We start from the raw sequence: 21,609 nt of genomic DNA, 5'->3' as shown, positions 1-21,609 counted from the left end.
ATCATTGTATTTCTAAATGAAAGTAGTACAGCAAGTCCCTGGTTTCTGTTTTTCTTTTTCATGTAAGCGGTCTGTCATACCCTGTATATTAGAGCTCTGACTGGGTTAGGATGGGAAAGTAACAGGAACCAGTCAGATGTACTGCAGTACACACATGCTGAGAAGAGAGTGAAATGAGCTCAACAGTCATCTTGTGCTTCTTTATTGTCCAGTCTGAATCTGGGGACAGGGGAGGTGATCAAGCATTTGTTATTTAAAGTAGAAGTTCATCTAAGCAAAAGAGCCAGGTTGGTGACCTGACTTTTTTCTCTGCTGCAGTTAAAGTAAAATTTCACCCTAAAACTAAAACCTGTATATCTACTTGCATCCACAGTCTAAGACTGACCTATCTAGCCCTATAAAGAAGAAATCGCTATACATACCTTTTCTGAAGCCGATCCAGTCTGGTCTCCAGCAGCAGAAGCTCTGTGCAGAAGACAGCCGACAACGGCTGTAAAATTATTGGGAAGTGAAGTCAACCATTGACCTATTATGGGGCTTCAGTTGTCAGCTGCCTCCTCTTCAACCGCCTCCACAGAGAATCTGCTGCTGCTGGCTCAGCATGGGACCAGACCAGGTCGGCTTCAGAAAAGGTATGTATAGCGATTTTCTTCTTTACAGGGCTAGATAGGTCAGTCTTAGACTGTGGATGCAAGTAGATTTACATGTTTTAGGGTGAAATTCTACTTTAACTGCAGCTGAGAAAAGTCAGGTCAACCTGGCTTTTGCTTAGATCGGTTTGTATAGCTCAGGAATTGATGGACAAAAATACAAATAGTTTGATTTAAGGTAAAAACACTTCCTATATACAGTATAGGTTTTAAATGTGTATTTAGCTATTTGACTGGAGTTCAGCATTCGTATTTTAAGAATAAATACGGCTTTATTAAGCAAAACTGTAGTCCAGTTTCTGTTTTTCAACCAGGCTTTGCTATACTGCACCAATCCACTCCAGACCCTTTGTCCATAATTTAGTGATCCTGGAAATTACCTGCCTGTGATGCTTGTGCTGATTTTCACACACAAGCATCACAAGCCAGTACTAAGTGTCTAAAGCTGGATACACACTATACAATTTTCTTTAGATTTTTTTCCTTTAGATTTACCACAAGCATTCTTGTGGTAAATCTAAAGGAAAGCATTCTCTAAGGACTTGTCCACCCATGCATCAATACCCTATTTTTATGCAACATTTATTCAGCATTTTTAAATCCTCATAACCGTCCTTCAATGCCTGCCATTAATGTTAAAATGGCACCACACAGTGCTGTTCACACAGAAGCCGTAGCATTGTGTTATGTCGTGTTAAAAATTAAGCAGCATATCGCTTTCATGAGGCATCGACACTTGTCAGCCGCTTCCATTCTTTTAAATGGTAATGCTCTATAACCACACTTTACCAGCACCTATAGCATTGGTGTGTTAGTGAAACATTTATAAAGTGTTAGCTGAGTATTGTGGTTGAGGCCGTCAAGGTTCCTGTATCCCAGAATACACTGAAAAATAGAGCGCTAGGACAGCTGTGTGGTAACACTATTTGCTTCGCTTTGTGGGCAAAGCATTGAGCATTATTGCCAGTGGCAAATGGTTTTGTTTCAGCAAGCTGAGCTGGTCCAAGCCAAATGTCAAAGAAATTAAAGTATAGGAATCTTGCAGAGAATTCACAAAAATGTATGCCAATACACCACAACCTAACCACATCTTAAAGCAGATCATTTCCTCTACATCACTTCCCCCTTTAAGCACTTCCCACTGGAAAAGCAGCTCTTCCATGGGCATTTATGAAGCATTTTTGATGCATCCTTTTCAATGCTTCATAAACGCAACGAAACATGTCATAAACACGGCATAAATGCTATAGGCATGTTAACGAGCATTGCTTTGTTCTTAAAAACAACACACATGTAAATAAGCCCTAATGGTCAAGGTGAAAAGGCAAGCAGATGAGGTCACAAGCTTTCATCTGCATTTGCTCTTCTACACACTGCTTGTGGTGGGGCTTATTTGTACAAAAAATAGGTCTTTGTTAAAATAGTTTAAAACCATAGCAACTGATAATGGGCTGTCTTTTCAGTTCTGCTCTAAAAAAAACAAAACACCTTGAGGTTGATTAACTGGAGAGTGCAGCTGTGCATGGTAGCCAAAACACTTCTAGCTTCAGGTCGTTCAACAACAATAGCTGGAAGCGAACTGGTTTCTATGCAGAGCTGCACCAAATTTTTCACTTTCCAGTTTTAGTAAATCAACCCCCATCGAGTCATATAATTATTCTTTCCCCAATCAGCCATAACTTTATAACCACCGACAGGCAATGTGAATAATATTGATTATCTCCTTTACAGTGACATCTGAAAGTGGGTGGGGTATATATTAGGCAACAAGTGAACATGTTGTACATGAAGTTGATGTACTGAAATCAGGAAAAATGGGCAAGCTTAAGAATTTGATTAATTTTGACAATGGCCAAATTGTAATGGCTAATCGACTGTTTAAAGGCACTCCAGAAATGCAGCTCTTGTGAGATGTTCCCAGTCTCAACCTACAAAAAGTGGTCCAAGGAATGAAAATCTGAGATGGGAGTCATGGGAGGCCAAGGTTCATTGATGCACTTTGGGAGCGAAGGCTGGCCTGTGTAGTCCAATCCGATAGAAGAGCCACTGTAGCTCAGATTGCCAAGAAAGTGAATGCTGAATCTGATAGGTGTTAGTTCCATACGCAACAAACTGAGATGCACTGTGTGTTCTATATAGCCGCTCAACAGTCAGGATGCCTTTTCTGACCGATATCCACAGCCAGAAGTGCCTACACTGGGCATGTGTGTACCAGAACTGGACCACAGAGCAATGGAAGAAGGTGGCTTGGTGTGATGAATCAAGTTTTCTTTTTACATCAATTGGATGTTTGGGTGAGTGTGCGTTACTTACCTGGGGAAGAGATGGCAACAGGATGCAATATTGGAAGGCAAGCCGGCAGAGGCAGTGTGATGTTTTTGGCAATGTTATGCTGGGAAACTTTAGGACCCACCATTTATGTGGATGTTTACTTCGGATTCCATGCTTCTACGGGTCAGGGCAGTTTGAGTGGCAAAATGGGGACCAGCTCAATATTAGGTGGGTGGTCATAATGTTTTGGCTGATTGGTCTGTATTAGCTAAAGAAAATCTGTATTCGCAGAAAGACAGGAATCCTTTATTTGGGTGCATATAACGTGAATTGTGTTCCTAGCAAGCAAATATGAAATTGTATTTTTTCTTTTGTTCATTGACGGACACAGCTCCTGATATCCATAACCATTGGGTTATACTGCCCCCTACAGGAGTAGAACACTAGGCAGAAAATAATTCTGGGTACACCTGTGGGTAGTCCCAGGGGGTATACTCCCTCTTTGTTATAGCTACTTTTTGTGCCTGGTCAGGAGTAAGGCCCTAGTTCCTTGCTGGGATCTTTGGTCCTGGCAATTTATTCTTTTTTAGATAGATTTTTTTTTCTCCTGGATTTTTCCTGTGAGATCTACTATCAACTGCCGGACTGGGTCACGGGCTGTATAATCTAGATCCAGTGGTCACCCCAGTCTGGCCAGCGAGAGAGCACAGACCTCATCCCAGCGCTAGGTCATCCGCTACATAGCCCCACTGAACAGGGGCTGGCCTGTGAGTTAAACGCCTCACGAGGTTGCATATGACCAGGTCTCGGCTTGAGTCGCAGTGTTCCTCCTGGCAGACAGCCCCCTATTTTGATAGAGAGGGGTTCTGTCTGGAGCAGTGCCTGCCTGGTTCCTGGTATGGTGAGTAGCTGTCCCCCCTCTACCCCTGGAGGGTTTTGGGGTGGATGTGGGCACCTCCTTGGGAAAGTCGGACCCCCGGGTTCCCCTCCTTTCCACATGCACCCCCCTTTCCAAGTCTTTCATCCTTCCCCCCTCCACGCTGGGGCTGTTTGGGTGGTCTGACCACTTTCCTGGGATGGGGCAGGGCACTAAGTGGCGATGGGGACCGGGGGGGGTGCACTGCCAGGGACCGGACAATTGACTGTGCGGGGGGGGAGTTGTACCTGATGAGGGCTCCTGCTAGGGCCCCCTGCCCTGCCTTGATCTGTTCTTGAGGACTGGTCTCTCTCCTGGGCCCCTATAAGCCTCGTGGTGCCGCAATTTTCTTGTAGCCTGTGTTTCTATACACGACGGCCATGTTTGTGTAGTCCGGCGGCCATTATGTTGTGGGTTGCCATTGGGCGATCTTGGAGCCCCTCCTGCTGACTCCTGGATCATTTTACTTCCTGATTGCTGCACGTATAGTGCAGATTCCCTTGGTGGCTGCAGGTGCCTGTTTCTGTGGGTGGTGAGTCTGGTAGGATCCTCTCCCTCACCTGCTGAGGATCCTTTTGTGCCTGGTGACCAAGTGGTGCTGCCAGAGCGCTGGGGGTTGTCCCTTAGCAATGTTTTACACTTTTTGTGGGATCCCCCTAGTGACTCATGGAGTCTTTGGAGCACGTTTCCCCACCTGATCCCCTTTCTGAGGCTGCGGGGCCCCCAGGGTCCCAAGCATTCATCCATGCACTGGCGGAGTTCCTTGTGTCCTGAGCGGAGGTAGCTTTCGGGCGACGGGCTAGCAAACCCCCCCTAGCAGTGTTTTGGCAGTGGTCCTTTTGGCTCAAGTGCGGGTCTGCGGATCATACTTCAAAAAAGGCCTTGACTAATCACCTTCCTTTTCAAGGAGATCGCCTGTTTGGAGCTACCCTGGATGACATCATTAAAGATATCACAGGGGGGAAGAGTATTTTTCTTCTGCAGGCTACTAAGGGCAAGGAACCTCTTGTAGACGTTGGCCTGCCTTCTCAACTCCTAAGTAGTTTTTTCGTCCCTCAGGGTGGACTGACAAGGGCTCGAAGCCTTTCAGGGCCTCTTCGAACCTGGTCTGGCTAGCCAAGATCAGACTTCTCCAGATCCTTCGACCAGACTCCTTCTGCATGAAGCTGTGCCCTCATCCATATGGCGGGGGGGGGGGCGTCTTCACTGGTTTTCGGACCCATGGACATCCCGGGTGCAAGACAAATGGATGCACAAAGTCATTCGGTCCGGCTACAAGATCAAGTTTTGCTCTTTTCCCCCGGCAAGATTTTTTTCCTTCCAACTGTCCCCAGACCGCTTACAGGGCCTGTCTGGGGCAATACAAGACCTGGTCCTTCAGTGGGTGATTGTCCCGGTTCTGACCTTAGAATGTTTTCAGGGTTTTTACTCAAACCTGTTCACAGTTCCCAGGAAGGAAGGCAAAGTGCGTCCAATCCTGGACCTCAAGGCGCTAAACTGCTTTGTGCGGGTACAAAAGTTCAGAATGGAGTCTATTGGAACGGTGGTGGCATCCCTGCGTCAGGGGGATTTCCTTGCCTCTACCGACATCAAGGATGCCTACCTTCACTTTCCAATATGTGCCAGTCACCAGCGTTTTCTCCGCTTTGCTGTGGGAGAGGAACATTATCAGTTTGTGGCCTTACCCTTTGAAGGTGATTTCTCTTTATATTCACCCTAGATACCTTAAATGTATCCTCAAAAGTTAAGTCCCTGACTTAATAGCAACGTCTAGTCTGTTCTATGCAAATAAAGCAGAGCTCTGGAGAATGTTTTATCCTGCTAAAGAAAACACGTCCAAACCGTGATCAGTCTAAAACATTCTTAAGTTTATTCAGCAAAGCGGGGTAACTATTATACACAGAATTGAACAGGAAATACAGTTGGGAGGGGGAGTGAATACTCTCAGGAAGAGTCGAGTTCTCACAAAAGTTAAACAATGGGTTAATACAGAATGTTCGTTAGAAATTGCAAAATACGCCTTGTCTAGACCCTACAACTCAAAGTAGTTTAAAGAGGAAGCAGAAGGTGTGATGTACAAAGGAAATTGGGATGTATCTTTATCTTGAAGTGTCAGAACAATCGGATGATTTACTTAGGTCATTGTTCGTGTTAACTAAAGACTTAAAGTAACCTTAAACTGAAATAAGTCATTATAAGTCAAAGCTACATTTAAAATGGTGTGACACAGGTCAAGCATTAGAAAATGGTTGCCAGCAACTAGAGAGAGGTCCTGTCATTCTCCTTCACCCTTTGGTTTTGCATCTGCTCCTCGGGTCTTCACAAAAGTGTTATCCCCGGTCCTAGCTTTGCTATGCCAATGGGGGATCGCGGTACTGGGCTACTTGGATGATCTCCTTCAGTGAGCAGAGTCTCCCTCTGCCTGTTGGAGAAACTGGAGATGACAATACGTACTCTGCGAAGTTCGGCTGAATTCTGAATTTTCAGAAGTCTACTCTGGTTTCCGTCCACAAAGCTGGACTATGTGCCTGACTCTGGACTCTGGGCAAACTCCAGAAATTGCAGGCTGCAATTTGACTCCTGCTGTCCAGCAAATGGTCATACCTCCGGACTTGTATGCGGTTGCTGGGCCTGATGGTGTCTACTTTCGTGGTGGTTCCGTTTGCACAGTTCCATAGGAGGTTTCTGCAAAGGGAGATTCTGATCAAATGGGAAAAGACTCCACAATCACTGGGCAATCAGATCCGGCTGAGTGGGGGCACGGAGTCCCTGATATGGTGGCTTTGTTCTCTAGCGTTTCGGCTGCGAAAATCCTTCCTCCCCTTTTGAATTTGGACAGTGGTCACCACGGATGTCCGCCTTTCTGACTGGGGAGGCGTCCTCGGCAAGCATTCTGCTCAGGGAATCTGGATGCTGGAAGAGTCCAGACTCCCGATCAATGTCTTGGAACTTCGAGCAATCACTGTGTCTGTATCATGAGACGACTCATCTTCGGGGTTGTTGAGTGCGCATTCAATTGCACAATGCCACGGCCATGGCTTACGTCAATCACCAAGGGGGCACAAGAAGTGTCCTGGCTGCTCTAGAGGTAGCCGGCATTCTAAGGTGGGCAGAATGGTTCGTTCCAGCCCTCTCTGCCGTACGCATTTCCGGGGTGGGAAAATGGCAGGTGGATTACCTCAGTTGGCAGGCGTTGGACCACGGGGAGTGGTCCCTTCATCCTGAGAGGTTTCATCAGCTGTCTCCCCGGTGGGGCACAACCTGAGTTGGATCTGTTGGCGTCTCGGCTCAACAGAAAGGTGCAGAGGTTTGTGGCTCGGTCAAGGGATCTTCTGGCGGACTCCACAAATGCGTTGGTGGCCCGTGGGGTTAGTATCATCTGATTTTACGCCTTCTCTGCCCTCAAGCTTCTGCCCAGTATCGAGTTAGAAGGGATTTTGGTCATCTTAGTGGCTTCAGACTGGCCTCACTTGGCTTGGTACGCCAATTTGGTGCGGTTGGTCGCCGTCGTTCCTTGGCAGCTTCCTCTCAGGGAGGATCTGCTGTCCCAAGGACTGATCCTCCATCCTGCTGGCTTTGACGTCTTGGCTGTTGGTGTGCTAAAGGATAGGGGTTTATCTGAGTCGGTGATTTCTTCACTGTTGAAAGCTAGGAAATCTACCTCTAGGAAGTCTACCATTGTACATGGAAGACATACATTGCATGGTGTGAGTCTCTTGGGGTTCTTCCCCTCTCCTCGGTGGCTCAGATCTTGACCTTCCTTCAGGGTGTCCGACATTTGGTTCCTTCAGTGCGGGCTCCATTGCTGCCCTGGGTCCTTATTTGGTGCTTTCAGCTCTACGGAAGCCTCCCTTTGAAAATATCTGGGAGATTCCCCTGCTTAGGCAGTCCTAGAAGGTGGCCTTTTTAGTGGCTATCACCTCTGTGCACAGGCTGTCGGAACTGGCGGCGTTATCCTGTCCTCCTTAACTGGTGATTAACAGGGATAATGTTGTTCTTCGCCCCTGTCCGTCGTTCTTCCAAAGGTTGTCTCTGATTTTCATTTGAATGAAGACATTGTGTTGCCTTCCCTGTGTCCAGGGGCAATTAGGGTGTACCTGGCAGCTATGGAGTCTTTCAGGAAGTCAGACTCTCTTTTTGTGCTCACGGATGGACCTCGAAAAGAGTTGTCCGCTTCCTCTGCGACCATTTCCAGATCGATCAGACAGACTGTGGTTCAGACCTATTCCATCAGGGGTCAGGTTCCTCTTTTCCCTTTCAAGGCACACTCTACTAGGGCACTTAGTGCCTCCTGGGCTTTCTGTCATCAGGCGTCAGTGACGCAGGTTTGCAAGGTGGCCACCTGGTCGTCTGCACACTTTTACAAAGTTTTAGAAGGGATGTGTTGCCATCTGCGGATGCTTCTTTTGGCCGCAAGGTTTTGTAGGCTGCTGTTTAAGAGGACCTGATCCTCTTTGAAGGTGTGTTGTTTTTTCAGGTGGGCTCCAGTTGTTTGGTTGAGTTCCTGTTGCCTGGTTGGCTAATGTTTAACCTTGGGAATTTTTTTTGTTGTTGGGACGTCCCAATGGTTATGGATATCAGGAGCTGTGTCTGTCAATAAGTGAAAGAGAAAATGGGATTTTTGACTTACCGTAAAATCCATTTCTCTGATGTTCATTGACGGACACAGCACCACACCTCTCTGTGGAGTTACAATTCTTCGGACACTGTAACAAAATGGAATGGCTATAGCAGAGAGAGGGAGTATACCCTGTAGGACTGCCCATGGGTGTACCCAGATCCTGTAGGGGGCAGTATAACCCAATAGTTATGGATATCAGGAGTGTCCGTCAATGAACATCAGAGAAATGGATTTTATGGTCATTTTATGGTGATTGCACAAGCAAATTAGTTGTGAGGAAATGTGCTTTTTTTTTTCCTAGAACTATGGCATGGTTATCCCAACATCATAGGAGTTTCTGCTGCTGGAATAACAGATAAACTGAATAGTTAATAAACTAAATAACTGATAAATAGGAGTTGTATCAACTGTAGATGTGGAGAAAACAGATATTCCTAATACTTTGAGCGAAGTAGGTTGAACAGTTCTCTCTCATCCTTAAAGTGGAACTTTAGTCAGAAAATTAAGTCCTGCTAGATCATTTCAGGTTGGCTCCTTTTGCAGGTATACCTATGTAAAACATTAAAAATAAGTGTCTGGTTTCAAATCTAGTAATACACTGACTCACCCTGCTCTGCCCATGCTCAGTTGCTTTCCAAGCCATTAGAGGCTGACCTGCTGATAGCCCAAAGATTTACTGCTGCTCAAGGGCTCTGGGCTTCAGCAAAATGGCAACCTCCAGTAAGAACAAACAGAAACCATACTGGAAGCATTTTACAGCGCACACTCCTTTTGGTAGCATAATTATTAATGTGGATTGTATGTTCCTTTCTAAAAACATTAATTTTATCAGGTTGTTATGGGTAAAGTTCTGCTTTAATATCCATAAACATTCACTTTTTTGTGTTAGCTAGAGTTCTAAAATAGAATGATTGCTATGCCAAGGAGAACAAAAATATATGTTGAAAAGTTTAAACGGGTCCATTTTGGCCCTGATTACAATTTTGCTTGTACCCAAATTGGTACAAAATTGCTTAAAACGATCCTAATTTTCTAATTCTTATTTGTTGTGAATTTTTTAAATATTTTAAAGATTCTCCCTTTATTTACAGGATACAGCTATAGTCCACCCAGTCCCAATTAGAATGACTCCAAGTAAAATTCATATGCAGGAAATGGAACTAAAAAGAACTGGAAGTGGTTAGTGATCTTTGCTTTATTGATGTTTATAAAACTGTATTTAAATAAGTGTACTTTGTATACAAGTGAACCATTAGTTGCAGTAATGTCCACAGGCTGTTTGTAATTTTGCCTTTGAAATGCTATTGTGTGGCTTGATTTATGTACGGTGTTTAATGATTTATGGCTATAAACTTACTAATTTTGAAGCATTTCATTTTTTTTTTTTTTTTTTTTTATCCGGAGCCTTTTGCTTAAAAAAAAAAAAAAAAATAGCTTTCGCAATTGCTTTACACTTGTTATAAAAAATTGATTGATGAAAGGACAATCAATTAAAAGTATTGGGACTTTAAATGAAGGACTGTCCAATATAGGAAAGAGTGCTTCCATCCCTATGAATAAGAAAAAAGGGGGGAGGGGAATAAGGAGATATATGCAAATACTATAGAACAACTGGCATATATATATAATATGGGTACACTCATATAGATCAGAAAAGAATACAGTATATATATATTAAAAAATATTATATTTAATAGATTATTAAGCCAGCTGTTGCATGAAAGTAGATCAGGGTATAGGGGGGGACATTTGGGACTTTAGATGAGGTGTGCAGATATAATGATGCATAAACATACAAATCAATAAAAATAATTTGAGGCGGGTCTAACATAATAGTACAACAGCAATTTAATTGTAAGATCAAAAATACATAGAATGACATTATGGAATAACTGTAAAAAAGACAATAGATAAGTGGTGTAATGACAGACCAAGTACATAAATATATAGAGGTTGACTGGTTGTAAACGGAAATGGAGCACTGTAATCCATGAACATAAAGGATCCAAGGGTATAAAAGTATAGGATGCACCACAAACAAGCTCTACGCGTTACGTGGAATACGTTCCACTTCCTCAGGAGCAGGTACATCACATTTCTGTAGAAAAGAAAGAATCCTTTTAAAGCAGCATGTAAAATAATAATAATAATTATAAAGTCATAGGGAAGGGATATGGTTATCCCTAGCCTGGGATGTCTCCGACAGTGTACTCACAGTCAAGCCTAATGTCAGCATTACATGTTGAAGAAACCAGAGATCCCTGGGGAACATCTTGGTCGGGAACTGAAGAAACCCGAGTCCATGACCACCAGGGCATAAGAACTAAACAGATTGTTGAAGATCTCAGGAGAATACCACCAGAAAATTCTGTAGACAAAGTATATCATGTAAAAGGGGTTGATAATTATTGGAAATGAATTAAGCTGGTGCTAGAGTGAAATATAGATGGGTAGAATTGATCCAGAGGACCTATGACCAGGAAGACAAGATACACCTAAAGTATGCAGTGAAAAAGGTGATGTCAAAGAAAAAACTAAGTGAAATGAGTGCAAGGATAAACACAGAATGACCAAGAAGCCCCAAAGTGATATAATGATACTTAAAGTGAGATTATATCACAGGGAAGGGAAACGTGAAAGTGAGTGTATAAGATGGGGAAATAAAATAAAATAAGGTAAGGTTAGAGTGAACTATATAGATAGATATATACCCGATGAAAACACAGGATCGATCTCTAATGCCATGTGCTGCTCGCAGGGAGGAGAGAGAACTGCGTCATTGGTGACTGTAGGTCCTCCAAGATAGCGGCGTCCATACCCTCCTAAATATGTGAGCGCTGATGGATACTCGCGTGACGACGTAGCAGCGCCAAGTGATGGCGTCACACGTACGACACGATAGCATGGCGCCGATGCAGGGCGGCGGGATCCGCCCCACCCCCCCCCCCGCATACCTAGTAGGGGCGGGGAGAGGGGAGGACCAGGCACCACATCGCAGTCCCCGAACCTTATAGTGGCCCAAGGAGTCCAGTGAGCAACATTGTAACACTCGATTGCTTTACACTGTTAATACCTTTCTATTATTCTACAGCATGTCTATATACATAATGATTAGTTAATATGGGAATTAGGACACCCAAAATAATGTGTCTGCATTTGTGGCACTTTTATTTGAATTGGAGCCAAGCTGTGCCCACCCTCACAACTGCATCATATATTTTTTGAAGCACAGGAAGGAGAGCGCCCAATAATTCACATACTGTTATAAGTGTATTGGAGGGGCCCATGTGCTATTAAGTGTTGCATGGTCAAATAATCCTGAGAGCATGGGGCTAACATCTCTTAAATAAAATGTTGCAAAAAAGGCAAAGGGATTTGGTAATAACAGAAGCATTTATAAATGTATGTGCAGCCACACTGTCATATCAAGGCTTCTTATGTTCCCTATGTCCCTAATGGTGAAATATCTGAACTACCAAGTTGAGACATATGCAGTAAGTAGCTCATGTATTTGCAAATGTAGTCAACAAATACTTTTTATTTAACTAAAATGTTGAACCAGTTTAACATTTTTTGTGCTGATTAGCTGGATAGTGTGCTGGAAAATGTTTGTATTTTACTGTGTATTACTCTGCCCTGCCCATGTGTATTTTCCTTTTGTTAATTGTTCTGAGTGTTTTCTGTTTTTGCTTTCATACAGTAGTACAGAAAGTAGTCATAGCACTAATAAAAGTTGGAGCAGTATTAGTTTTTAGTAGTTCTTTTAAACAGGGTGCATTTTTCTCTGCATTATTTGCATTGATGTTCTGCTATGTGGCTAGTTCAGATGCAAATGGCGCTTAGTAGTGTAAGAATATTTAATAATAAATATTCTCGCGCTCGTACTTGATTATGTCAGAATATTTATACTGCTCTGAATATAGCAGTGTATTTATTTATGGTTAATGAGCAAAGATCTGTGCGGAAGGAGAATCTCCTCTTATGCCATAAATCAATGTCGTGAATTCTTTTTAATTGATTAATTTCTTTTTAAAAGCATATACCAATCTTAGTGAGTACAGTCTACAGTATGGAATATATATATATATATATAAAAATATTTATTCTCAAGACATGTAAATCACAATATATGATCAAACAAGAAATGACACAAAACAAATAACTCTAAATAAAATATACTAACTTCAAACAATTAATGCAATGTGATGTTTAGCTCAATAATGAAAGTGAAAGTAAAACCAAGTGAAAGCAAAACGAAAGCAAGATTACCATTTCTTCCCAGGTATAGCACAAGCCATAAATTAATGTTCTATATAAACAGACTACAATGGTCTGCATAATCACATATCCCAAAGTCATTCCACTGCAGATGGAATGAGAATAAGCCATGCAAAACGGAAGACTTAAAATTGTAAATAATGCACTGAATCTGATATTAATAAAAATGTATAAAAACAAAAATCAGCTTTTTAGAGAAAAATCTACCATGGTTTATACAGCTGGGATTGTAATCTTATTACCCTTAAATATGCAATATAAAACATATAAGGAAGGAAATAAACAATTGTTGAATAAAATCAAATAACATAGCAAGGCATAATTACCACACTTAAGATGGCCGCTAGCTTCAAATGGGCGTTACCAGAGTCCTAAGATGGATGCCAGTCTTAAGATGGTGGATTCTCTTCAAGTTTCAGATGAATGATGGACAAATAGAGTATGTCTGGATGAGTCTATCGAGTAATGTAATAGCGTGTGTGGTGTAAGTGTGAGGTGTGTTGTCAGTAGTGTAAAGTCTAATGTGTGTCCCATTTCTCATCTGGGCTGTTCTTTTATACAGTAAGAACAAAGAGCTATAAAAATTACCATAAGTAAAACCCAGAGGGATGAAACATTATCCCAATTGGTCGGGATATTCTATACCTAAACTGGTGAGGTCAGAGACGCACCTCTTTTGATAATTAACCCAATACTTGGTATAATAAAATTAAAGGATGATTTCTCTATATGTAAGAGTAATCATAAAACAACTTATAAAACTTTGTCCAGACTCCCAGTACATACATAAATGTCCATCTGTATCTCCATCATTCACCTTGGCAAGTAATGCCATTTCAATAATTATATTTTTTAACACAATATAATATTTTTATATGGGAATATCTCAAATTATCTCAAGACTGCATCTGGTATTTCGTCTATAGAGGGCAGTATCGTACCGTTCATTAGATTTTGTATGTTAACAATAATTAAAGCATTTTGTTATCTAATGACCTCTGACCTGTCGGCTAGTGAAAAGCTATTACTTATTTGACCATGCCATAGGGCTGTCAGACATAGTCTAGGTTTGGAAGAATTTATTACTTAGTCTATTCTAAAGCAACGCTTATATAAACACTCCTACCACATACCTTAAAATGAAGTAATTGGTATTCACTCTAGTCTTTAAGTCTAAGTAAGATTACTACTATAAGAATATAAACCCAAAAGGTAATATAACATTCCAAAATATATATGTATATGCCTTACACAATATAATGACATAATTATGGCTAATATCTTCTCACATATAATAATGTATCTATAAAAACATATATATTTCATCTTTAAATGTCGAGTATACTGGGGTATTGTCTATTGTTATATACTTATAGACAGACTGAGATATCACCCCCTTAACATAGCGCCAGACTGACTGAGTCTTATCTGATAGAGATGTCAAAAGGGATCTTATTTACGATTACATAGATACCAAGACCTCTGTTTTAAATTCTATTCTGCTTTGTAAGCTTGTAAGAGACATTTTGTAAATTAACTTTATTTCACCCTAAAAACAAGATGGAAGCCATCCTGTTCAGAATCTCGTATGCATAATATGAAATATACATGGCTTTTAAAATCATTTTTCTTTTTACCTATTTCATTTGAATCAATCACCCCCAATAATCCCGACAGTAGTGAAGGAGTTTAAAACCAAAAAGATTACAAAGTTTTGACTATTGTTAATACCTGTTGCATATACTGTATATACAGGTGTTGGTTCATACAGAATGTGTATTAAAACTGAATTACCCAAAATATAGTTAAACGCCCTGCCCCATCTACATGCTTTTTAGCTTTCCTTTGCTTTAAAAAAAAAAGAGATTGGCCTTGTGCATAATAGTCATGTGCTGACTGACTGCAATGTGACCTACAACATGTTTATAGGGAAGAGGTAGACATATGACTGCATATAAAAGTGACTGGAATTAAGGCAAAACTAGAGCATTTAATAATCTATATTTATTTTGCAGTGTACCTTTTTTGTTTTTTTTTGTTTTTTGCGTTTACCAAAGTCCAGTGTTAAGATGATAGATTGATGATTGCAGCTTACAGTGTAAATTATTTTATATACATATACTTTTTTTCAGATACAACCAATCCCACAAGCCCTTTGCACATAAATCCACAAGAACTCCCAGAAGAGAGCTCTGGTAAATTTGTTTCTGGGAATCCTGCTTGTAAGTAAAAGCACATGTATCTGTGTATATACAGTATTTTTCAGTTGTATTTTGTATTTGCATGTGGATGCTATATCTAATAATGTGCATTTAGATTGTTTACATTTTAAAATAAATATATATTCACCGTGACCATTTACAACAAAAATGTTGTTTGATTATGCACAGTTCTTGAATACATGCACTGTTAAATAATGTATGTAACAACTGCCATCAAAAACAAATATATTTAAACTTTTTCAAACATAGGGCTTTTTCACACGGTCTCCGTGCTGCTCAGCGGGGATCGATCCGCTGAGCCGGCGGATGACAGCTCCGTCTCTGCTTGCAGTGTGGAGAGGGAGGTGTCGCAGCTCCCGCTGCTCTCTATGGGGGATCGGATGAGAGCGGACCGTCTGTCCGCTCTCATCCGATCCGATCCCTGAAAGGATGGAAAAATAGGGTTTCCATCCGTCCGGATTTCACGGACAGGATCGGATACGGATGTCAGCGGGTGTCAGCGGAGGTGTCTCCGCTGACATCCGCTGCCCCATAGAGCTGCATGGAGGATCCGATCAGATCCGCCTAAAAAAAACTGACAGGCAGATCTGATCGGATCGCCCGTGTGAAAGAGCCCTTAAGCATTCAGTTATGAAAAAAAAATGTAACTTTCAGAAATCATTTTTTTTTTTTTTTTTTTTTTTTAAACAATAATAAAAACGCACTGTGTTGTACTTCCCTACTATGAATTAAAGATCTGTTTGATTACGTGTTAAATTTTGCAGCTGATGGATATAGCAGTTCAGACTCCTTCAACTCTGATCCTGAAGAGATTGGAAATGTGGTCACCAGACAGAGGTATGTTCTAAAGAGTTTACAGCTTGCAATGTTGTAGCCAGAGATTTAATAGAAATCATGCTGGATAGAAATATAGGAGCTGTTGTTGCTGTGCTGTTTTAAAGTGCAAGCTCTGGAACTGACAGCTTTATCCATCACTGCTTGGTACCCGGAACCAACATAATAAATGTCTGAAGACCTCATACCAGGTTTGGTCCAGTTGGTAATTCACTAATTAATGAGAGAAAGGTGAGGATGATTTCAGGGTATGCACTTCTAGAAATCAATTAATTGCTAATGGCTCCCATATTTCTATCCTGACAGAATCCCTTTTCCCATATTTGGCATGAACACACTTCCACACTTCTTACAGTCAAATGGTACAAAAATTTCCTTTTACACTTTATCATTTACTTGTTTGTATCCTTTGTTGACCTTGTTCATGTGTCTTTTCTTAACCTTTTAACGGAGGGACGTGGTTCTTGATCTACTATTGTCTGTAGTCAGAGTATGTTAGGGGTTGTTGTAAATGTACATACAATCAAACTGCACTAGTTGTTTATGATCATATAAGAAGGTTTAACAAAAATCTTCCATTTGTAGTTGGTAAACATAGGTGTTGCCGTAGATTCAGATGTTGAAATAATTTCCCGACGTGTGTCCTATCTGATTTTTTAACCAACGCCCTATTATACACTTGTTTCCCTGGCAACTTGGCTCTTTTAAAGGCTGGTTTACCTGCTTTGTAGTTTATCTAGATGACTTATGTGATACGGAGTCAGCTGCAGTTTGTAAATGTGTCAGTCCACTTTCATTTCTGCAGTCTTACTATTTACAAGGGGTCAGTGGATTGGTTTCCTGACTCGCTTGCGTGAAGATTTAACATTTTGAATGTGTTGGCATAACAAGAATGTAGAAAGTAAAGAGCTAATTTGAACGGTGAGTTACAAATGCATTACTGAGCAAGCTTTTCATCATTTTAAAGTAGTATGTTTTTATTACAGGTCCCATTCAAGTACATCTCCAGAGAATACAGCACCGCCACCCCCTCCACCAAGACCTAATGCTTCACATTCGCGCTCCTCATCCTTAGACATGAACAGAACATTTACAAGCACTACAGGTGAGAAGACTGTTTACTATATTCTCTTAACAGTCATCCTTTTGACTAAAATTCCTATTTAAAAAAAAAAATTATAGTAAGGTGGCAGCTTATGTTTTGTTTTTGTTTTTTTTTTTTTTCTATTAAAGCACTTTGAGCAGCCAAAATCTGTAGCCGCTGTACATTGTCACCATTCAGCTTCTAACTTTAATTTTCAAAGCTTAACTGAGCAAGCTGAAGCTGGAAACTGGAGTAGCTGTGCTCAATAACCAGATTCGGTCTGCTCTTGTTTGGTAAATTTGCCCTCCTACTGTCCTAATGCTATCAGTTGGTTCTGTTGTTTGTTCCATTTTTAGTGTTTGGTGCTTTGTTGTTTTTTTATTTTAGTTTTAGATTTATGTGCAGTAAAGTTTCAGTACTTTTCTCACACTTTGTGAATTAGTATGAGTGAGGTTAGTGTGTATGGGAGGGGGGTGATTATCAGCTCTATCACACTGCAATAACACATGTGAAATGATTTACATGTAAGATAACAGCTTAATGCTTTATTTTGTTATCTGTTACTGTTCAAGTCACATGTCACAAAAGCCTATTTTTTATGTTACTGTTTGAAAATTGCGTCTAATGTCTTTTTAGATATTGATATTTTTAAGGAAAGAGTTCTGTGTCTTGTAATAGAAACCTATTTTTGTGTTTCCATTTATGAATTGCTTTTACTACTTGTAAACTGTGTTCAGGTCACATCTAGATATGACATATTTAAAGAGCTTGTAAAATAAAGTTAATATGTAGTTTTGATTAACTAGTACAGGAGACACATAGAATCCTCAAATATACCATGGCACTTCAAAACACACAAGCAAGTGGTTTTGGTAGTATGCTGTAAACATTGCTATAATGTCAGAAACATGTCAGACCTGGGAAAACAACCTAGTAAATTGTTTTCAGCAATTGAATTATCCTGTATTGCTGCATTTAGTATCAGCACTTTGTTAACTTTAAGATGTAAAAAGCATTTTGTTTTGTAATACATGACATTTAATTATTGGTTTTGTAAGATAAGCGAATACTGTGTAACATTGTTGTAGTGTAATATACCTCTGTATAGCAAAGTTAATGATCACTTTTTTTTAATAGGACAGCCACAAACTGCAGCAGTTACCCACCCTCCTGCTGTTCCGCCTCGTCCTCTGCCCACACAGGTACAATATTACTGCAATGCTGACAGGTGATCACGATTGTGTGTGTGATGTTGGCAGTAGCAGCAATTATTTACTATTAAAATGTCTTGATTGTGTTTTTTGTAGACTTCAGGAACACATGTGCACCGCTCTATGGAAGCAGAGGGCATTATATCTCTTCCCAGTACTTCTCCTCAGCAAATTCCAGAGCAACCAAATTTTGCAGACTTTAGCCAGTTTGACGCATTTGCATCTTGTGAGCAACAAGCAGAGGACTCAGAGAAACATCCTGAAGCCGCCCAGGTTTGCAATTTAAGTGTTATAGTACAAGTGAGGGGGGGAGTAAAAATACCAATGCTTTTGCTGCTTATTTATGACTTGGGATTGTTTGTGTAAAATACCTCTGTATAGCATGTAAAAACAATAGCCTGGAGAAATGCCAAAAGGCACAAAAGACAGTTGGTAATACGTTTTTCCAGGGTTTGTCAGTAAAAGAACATTTCCCCTGGTTCCTTAAAAAATGTCTACTTTGAAGGCTACGTTCACCTTTGGAGAATAAAAATAATACATGCACATCATTTTTCAGAAACAAATGTGCACATATTTCCACCAGGAGGCTAAAAAGCATTGCATCTGTGATCAGTGGGCAATCGGTGCAATGTCTGGCACATCCTCGATCACATACTCCAGTTTTCTTTACGTACCTCCATACAGGCTTTTTAATAGGAAGTGTCAGTGAACTACAAGAGCTCTCAGCGGCCCCACAGTTTATTAAGAACTACGATCTGTGTTGTAGTTTCTTCAGATTCCTGTGAACAAATGAAGCGGCTGTAGGATTGGGGGATTGGTTGTTGGGGGTAGGAGCTGGAGCATGTTACACCCAAAATATGGGTCTAACATTTAACATGCTGCAAAAGGTGAACTTAGCCTTTAAAGATCTTGAATTTCAATTCCACTTGTATACTCCTGCAGTGCCTGAAACTGAAAAAATAATTAACCTCCAAAGCCTGCCTAATTGACCTCTTGTAAAGGATAAGTTCACCTTTCTAGAAAAAAATCCTAAGTGCATATGATTTTGCAGAAAAATGGGCATTTATTATTTTTTTTTTTTTTTTTTTCCTGCAGGAGCCTGGTAAACATTTTACCCATGATTAGTGGACCAGGGGTGCAATGTCAGGCTTCTGCAGACAAGTCCTGCAGCTTTCTGCCCGTAGCTTCATATGGGCTGTGTGTTTGAAAGCTGCACGGCTTGTGAATGAACTGTGGGAGTGCTCATCAGTTCCCTCCCAATGCATGCAGAACATCAAGCCATCAGCTATAGTGGATGATGTTACTTATAGTTCATTACTCATAAAGAAGAAATCCCCTTGTCTCTCCACATGGGTAGACTGGGGAATTGGAAAATTGAAGTGCCACAAAAAAATCTGAATAACACAACACATAAAATTACAACAAGTTTATTTATACAAAGTTGAAAAGCGGAGTGAAAGCTCCATAAAAGATAGTATTTCATAAATGTGGGTATATATAAAAACCATCTGTGCAGCAGAGAGGAGCGAAGAGTATATGGATCAATGCGTTTTGCCCTAATGGCTTCTTCAGGATCCACTTTTCAGTGTTTTTTATTCTTCCTTTTCACTCAAGTGAAAGCTGGGGATCATCAGAGAAATACTGTGCTCATATAAGAAGAGGATAACGCTCTGTGGCCACAGATGTAGTATGTATGAGGAATGTGTCAAGGTCTCAGTAAAGGAGAGGAATCGCCACCACAAAGAGGGTAATCAAATGGACGAAGTCCATAAGGGTATATATTCGTAAGCCCCAAGGGGTAGTATTCACACAGTCCAAGTAGGCGATAGTATGTCAATCACACCATTCAATATCAGGTGGCAGGCAAGTTTACATAATGGAAGAAACTTATGTAATCGGCAAACTGACGAGCCTTGTGAGAGGCAGAGCATCACACGGCCGCCCTCCTTTCAAAAAGTGAATGCGGGAAAAAAATTTTTGCCCACTGTCACACTGGGGGGGGGGGGGGGGGGATCAGGGGAACTGGCAGCTGAAGCTGAAACATGTTACATGTTCCACACATAAAACAGGTGAAACATGTTCCAAAAGGTGAACCTAACCTTTATCTCTGTCCTAATAACTATCAATTTGGTCAGTTCACTAAGATAGTTGTATGTTGTTTTACCTACATTCACTATTTCTCATTCAAAATTTTTTTACACTTTTATAAATTTGGAATTGATGTGGAATCTTTATTTCATCTCCACCAACATCTGCTCTTCTACATACTGTACTTCATAAAACCTGACAATTCGTGTCAGGGATTTGTGTTGATAATAGCAAAGTTTAATCCCTTTTATAAATTAGTGAAATGTCTCCCAAGCTATGAAAATATCACACATTAAAGCTGGCCATACATGAATTGAAATACAGCTGGTCCCTGCCTGAAATGGCTGGAAATTGATACATGTATGGGCACTGTGGTTGAACAAAAGAAGATCTAACGATCGAGTTATGCTCAGCCAGTCGGTTAGAAAATTTACGCTCAATTAGCACTGTAGTCTGTAGCACAGATCACTATATTCTGACATTAGGGAATTATTGGGGGATTGGTAATAAGCCTGACCACAGTGGGTAAAGTTTTCCTATGGGTCCTCCGGGACCACTCTGAAGGGTTGGTAAGCGGATGCCGGCTTTTTAAAAACCATTTTGGTGCAGCCCATGGGAGACTTAGGGTCTTTATTCTCCTCCTCTTACCCAGCTGCCTATCAGCAGGCCTGGGATGAGTAAGCTACCAGGGCAGTGATATGTGCTCTGTTGTTGCTGCACTGAACCATCTTTTTACAAACTGCCTGACTGGAAAAAATCCAGGCACCATCGCTATCTTGCACCTCATTGTCTCCTCATTGCATATGTGTGGGTGCCATCTCTGCGATTCTACAACCGCCATCTTGAATTGTATTGCACATGCGTGATTGCTATATTAGCAGCTACCATGCATGTGCCGACTGCATTTTGGTCATCCAGGTGCCCAAACCAGCAGCTTATACAGACTCCTGGTTTTCTACTCACATACTGTAGCTTATTAAAGCATGGGGCAGCTAAACTACTTTTGTATTTAATTAAATGGGTACCACATCCTTCAACTCGCATCAAAAAATCCTAACATATACTACTGTAATTTGATACCCCAAAATAAGTGAAGCTTCTTTTACTAGGAAAGACCACAGGAAAGTTTAAGCACTAAATTATGATTTCCGGGGTATCTGGGGTGAATGTCATAGTGTGTTGCATGTATAGATCAGCAACATAAGATTATTTTTTTCATGTATTTGTTTTATGATTAATTAAAATTATTTTGATGTAAAATTGTCACATAAGGTTACCTCACCTGTAGCAAATGTTAGGATTTGTTTAATGCAAATTGGTTTTCTCCACACAATGGACAAACCGCCTCATCTGGAGATTCGGTGCATGTTCACAAGGAGAACCAGTTGTTATGTTTTGGAGATGGCAAACACCAGGTATCGCAGACAGTTTTTT

At 40.9% G+C, this 21,609-nt stretch overlaps 1 protein-coding gene across 4 annotated transcripts in view; it reads left to right on the top strand.

Moving 5' to 3' along the window:
* The window catches only part of REPS1 (RALBP1 associated Eps domain containing 1), a 215,214-nt gene that overhangs the window by 172,394 nt on the left and 21,211 nt on the right, over window positions 1–21,609 (top strand). For all 4 annotated transcript variants that reach the window (XM_082249439.1, XM_082249441.1, XM_082249438.1 and 1 more), the window contains 6 exons: window positions 9,550–9,637; window positions 14,869–14,958; window positions 15,723–15,795; window positions 16,779–16,897; window positions 18,014–18,078; window positions 18,184–18,360. In XM_082249439.1, the coding sequence (XP_082105565.1) occupies window positions 9,550–9,637; window positions 14,869–14,958; window positions 15,723–15,795; window positions 16,779–16,897; window positions 18,014–18,078; window positions 18,184–18,360 (612 nt within the window). The remainder of the gene's footprint in view (window positions 1–9,549; window positions 9,638–14,868; window positions 14,959–15,722; window positions 15,796–16,778; window positions 16,898–18,013; window positions 18,079–18,183; window positions 18,361–21,609) is intronic.

The sequence above is a fragment of the Pelophylax lessonae genome (genome assembly GCF_965119305.1).
Source record: "Pelophylax lessonae genome assembly, chromosome: 3".
In the NCBI taxonomy this organism is placed as follows: Eukaryota; Metazoa; Chordata; class Amphibia; order Anura; family Ranidae; genus Pelophylax; species Pelophylax lessonae.
Note: the sequence above shows the minus strand (reverse complement) of the source record. Positions and strands in the feature narration are given on the sequence as shown.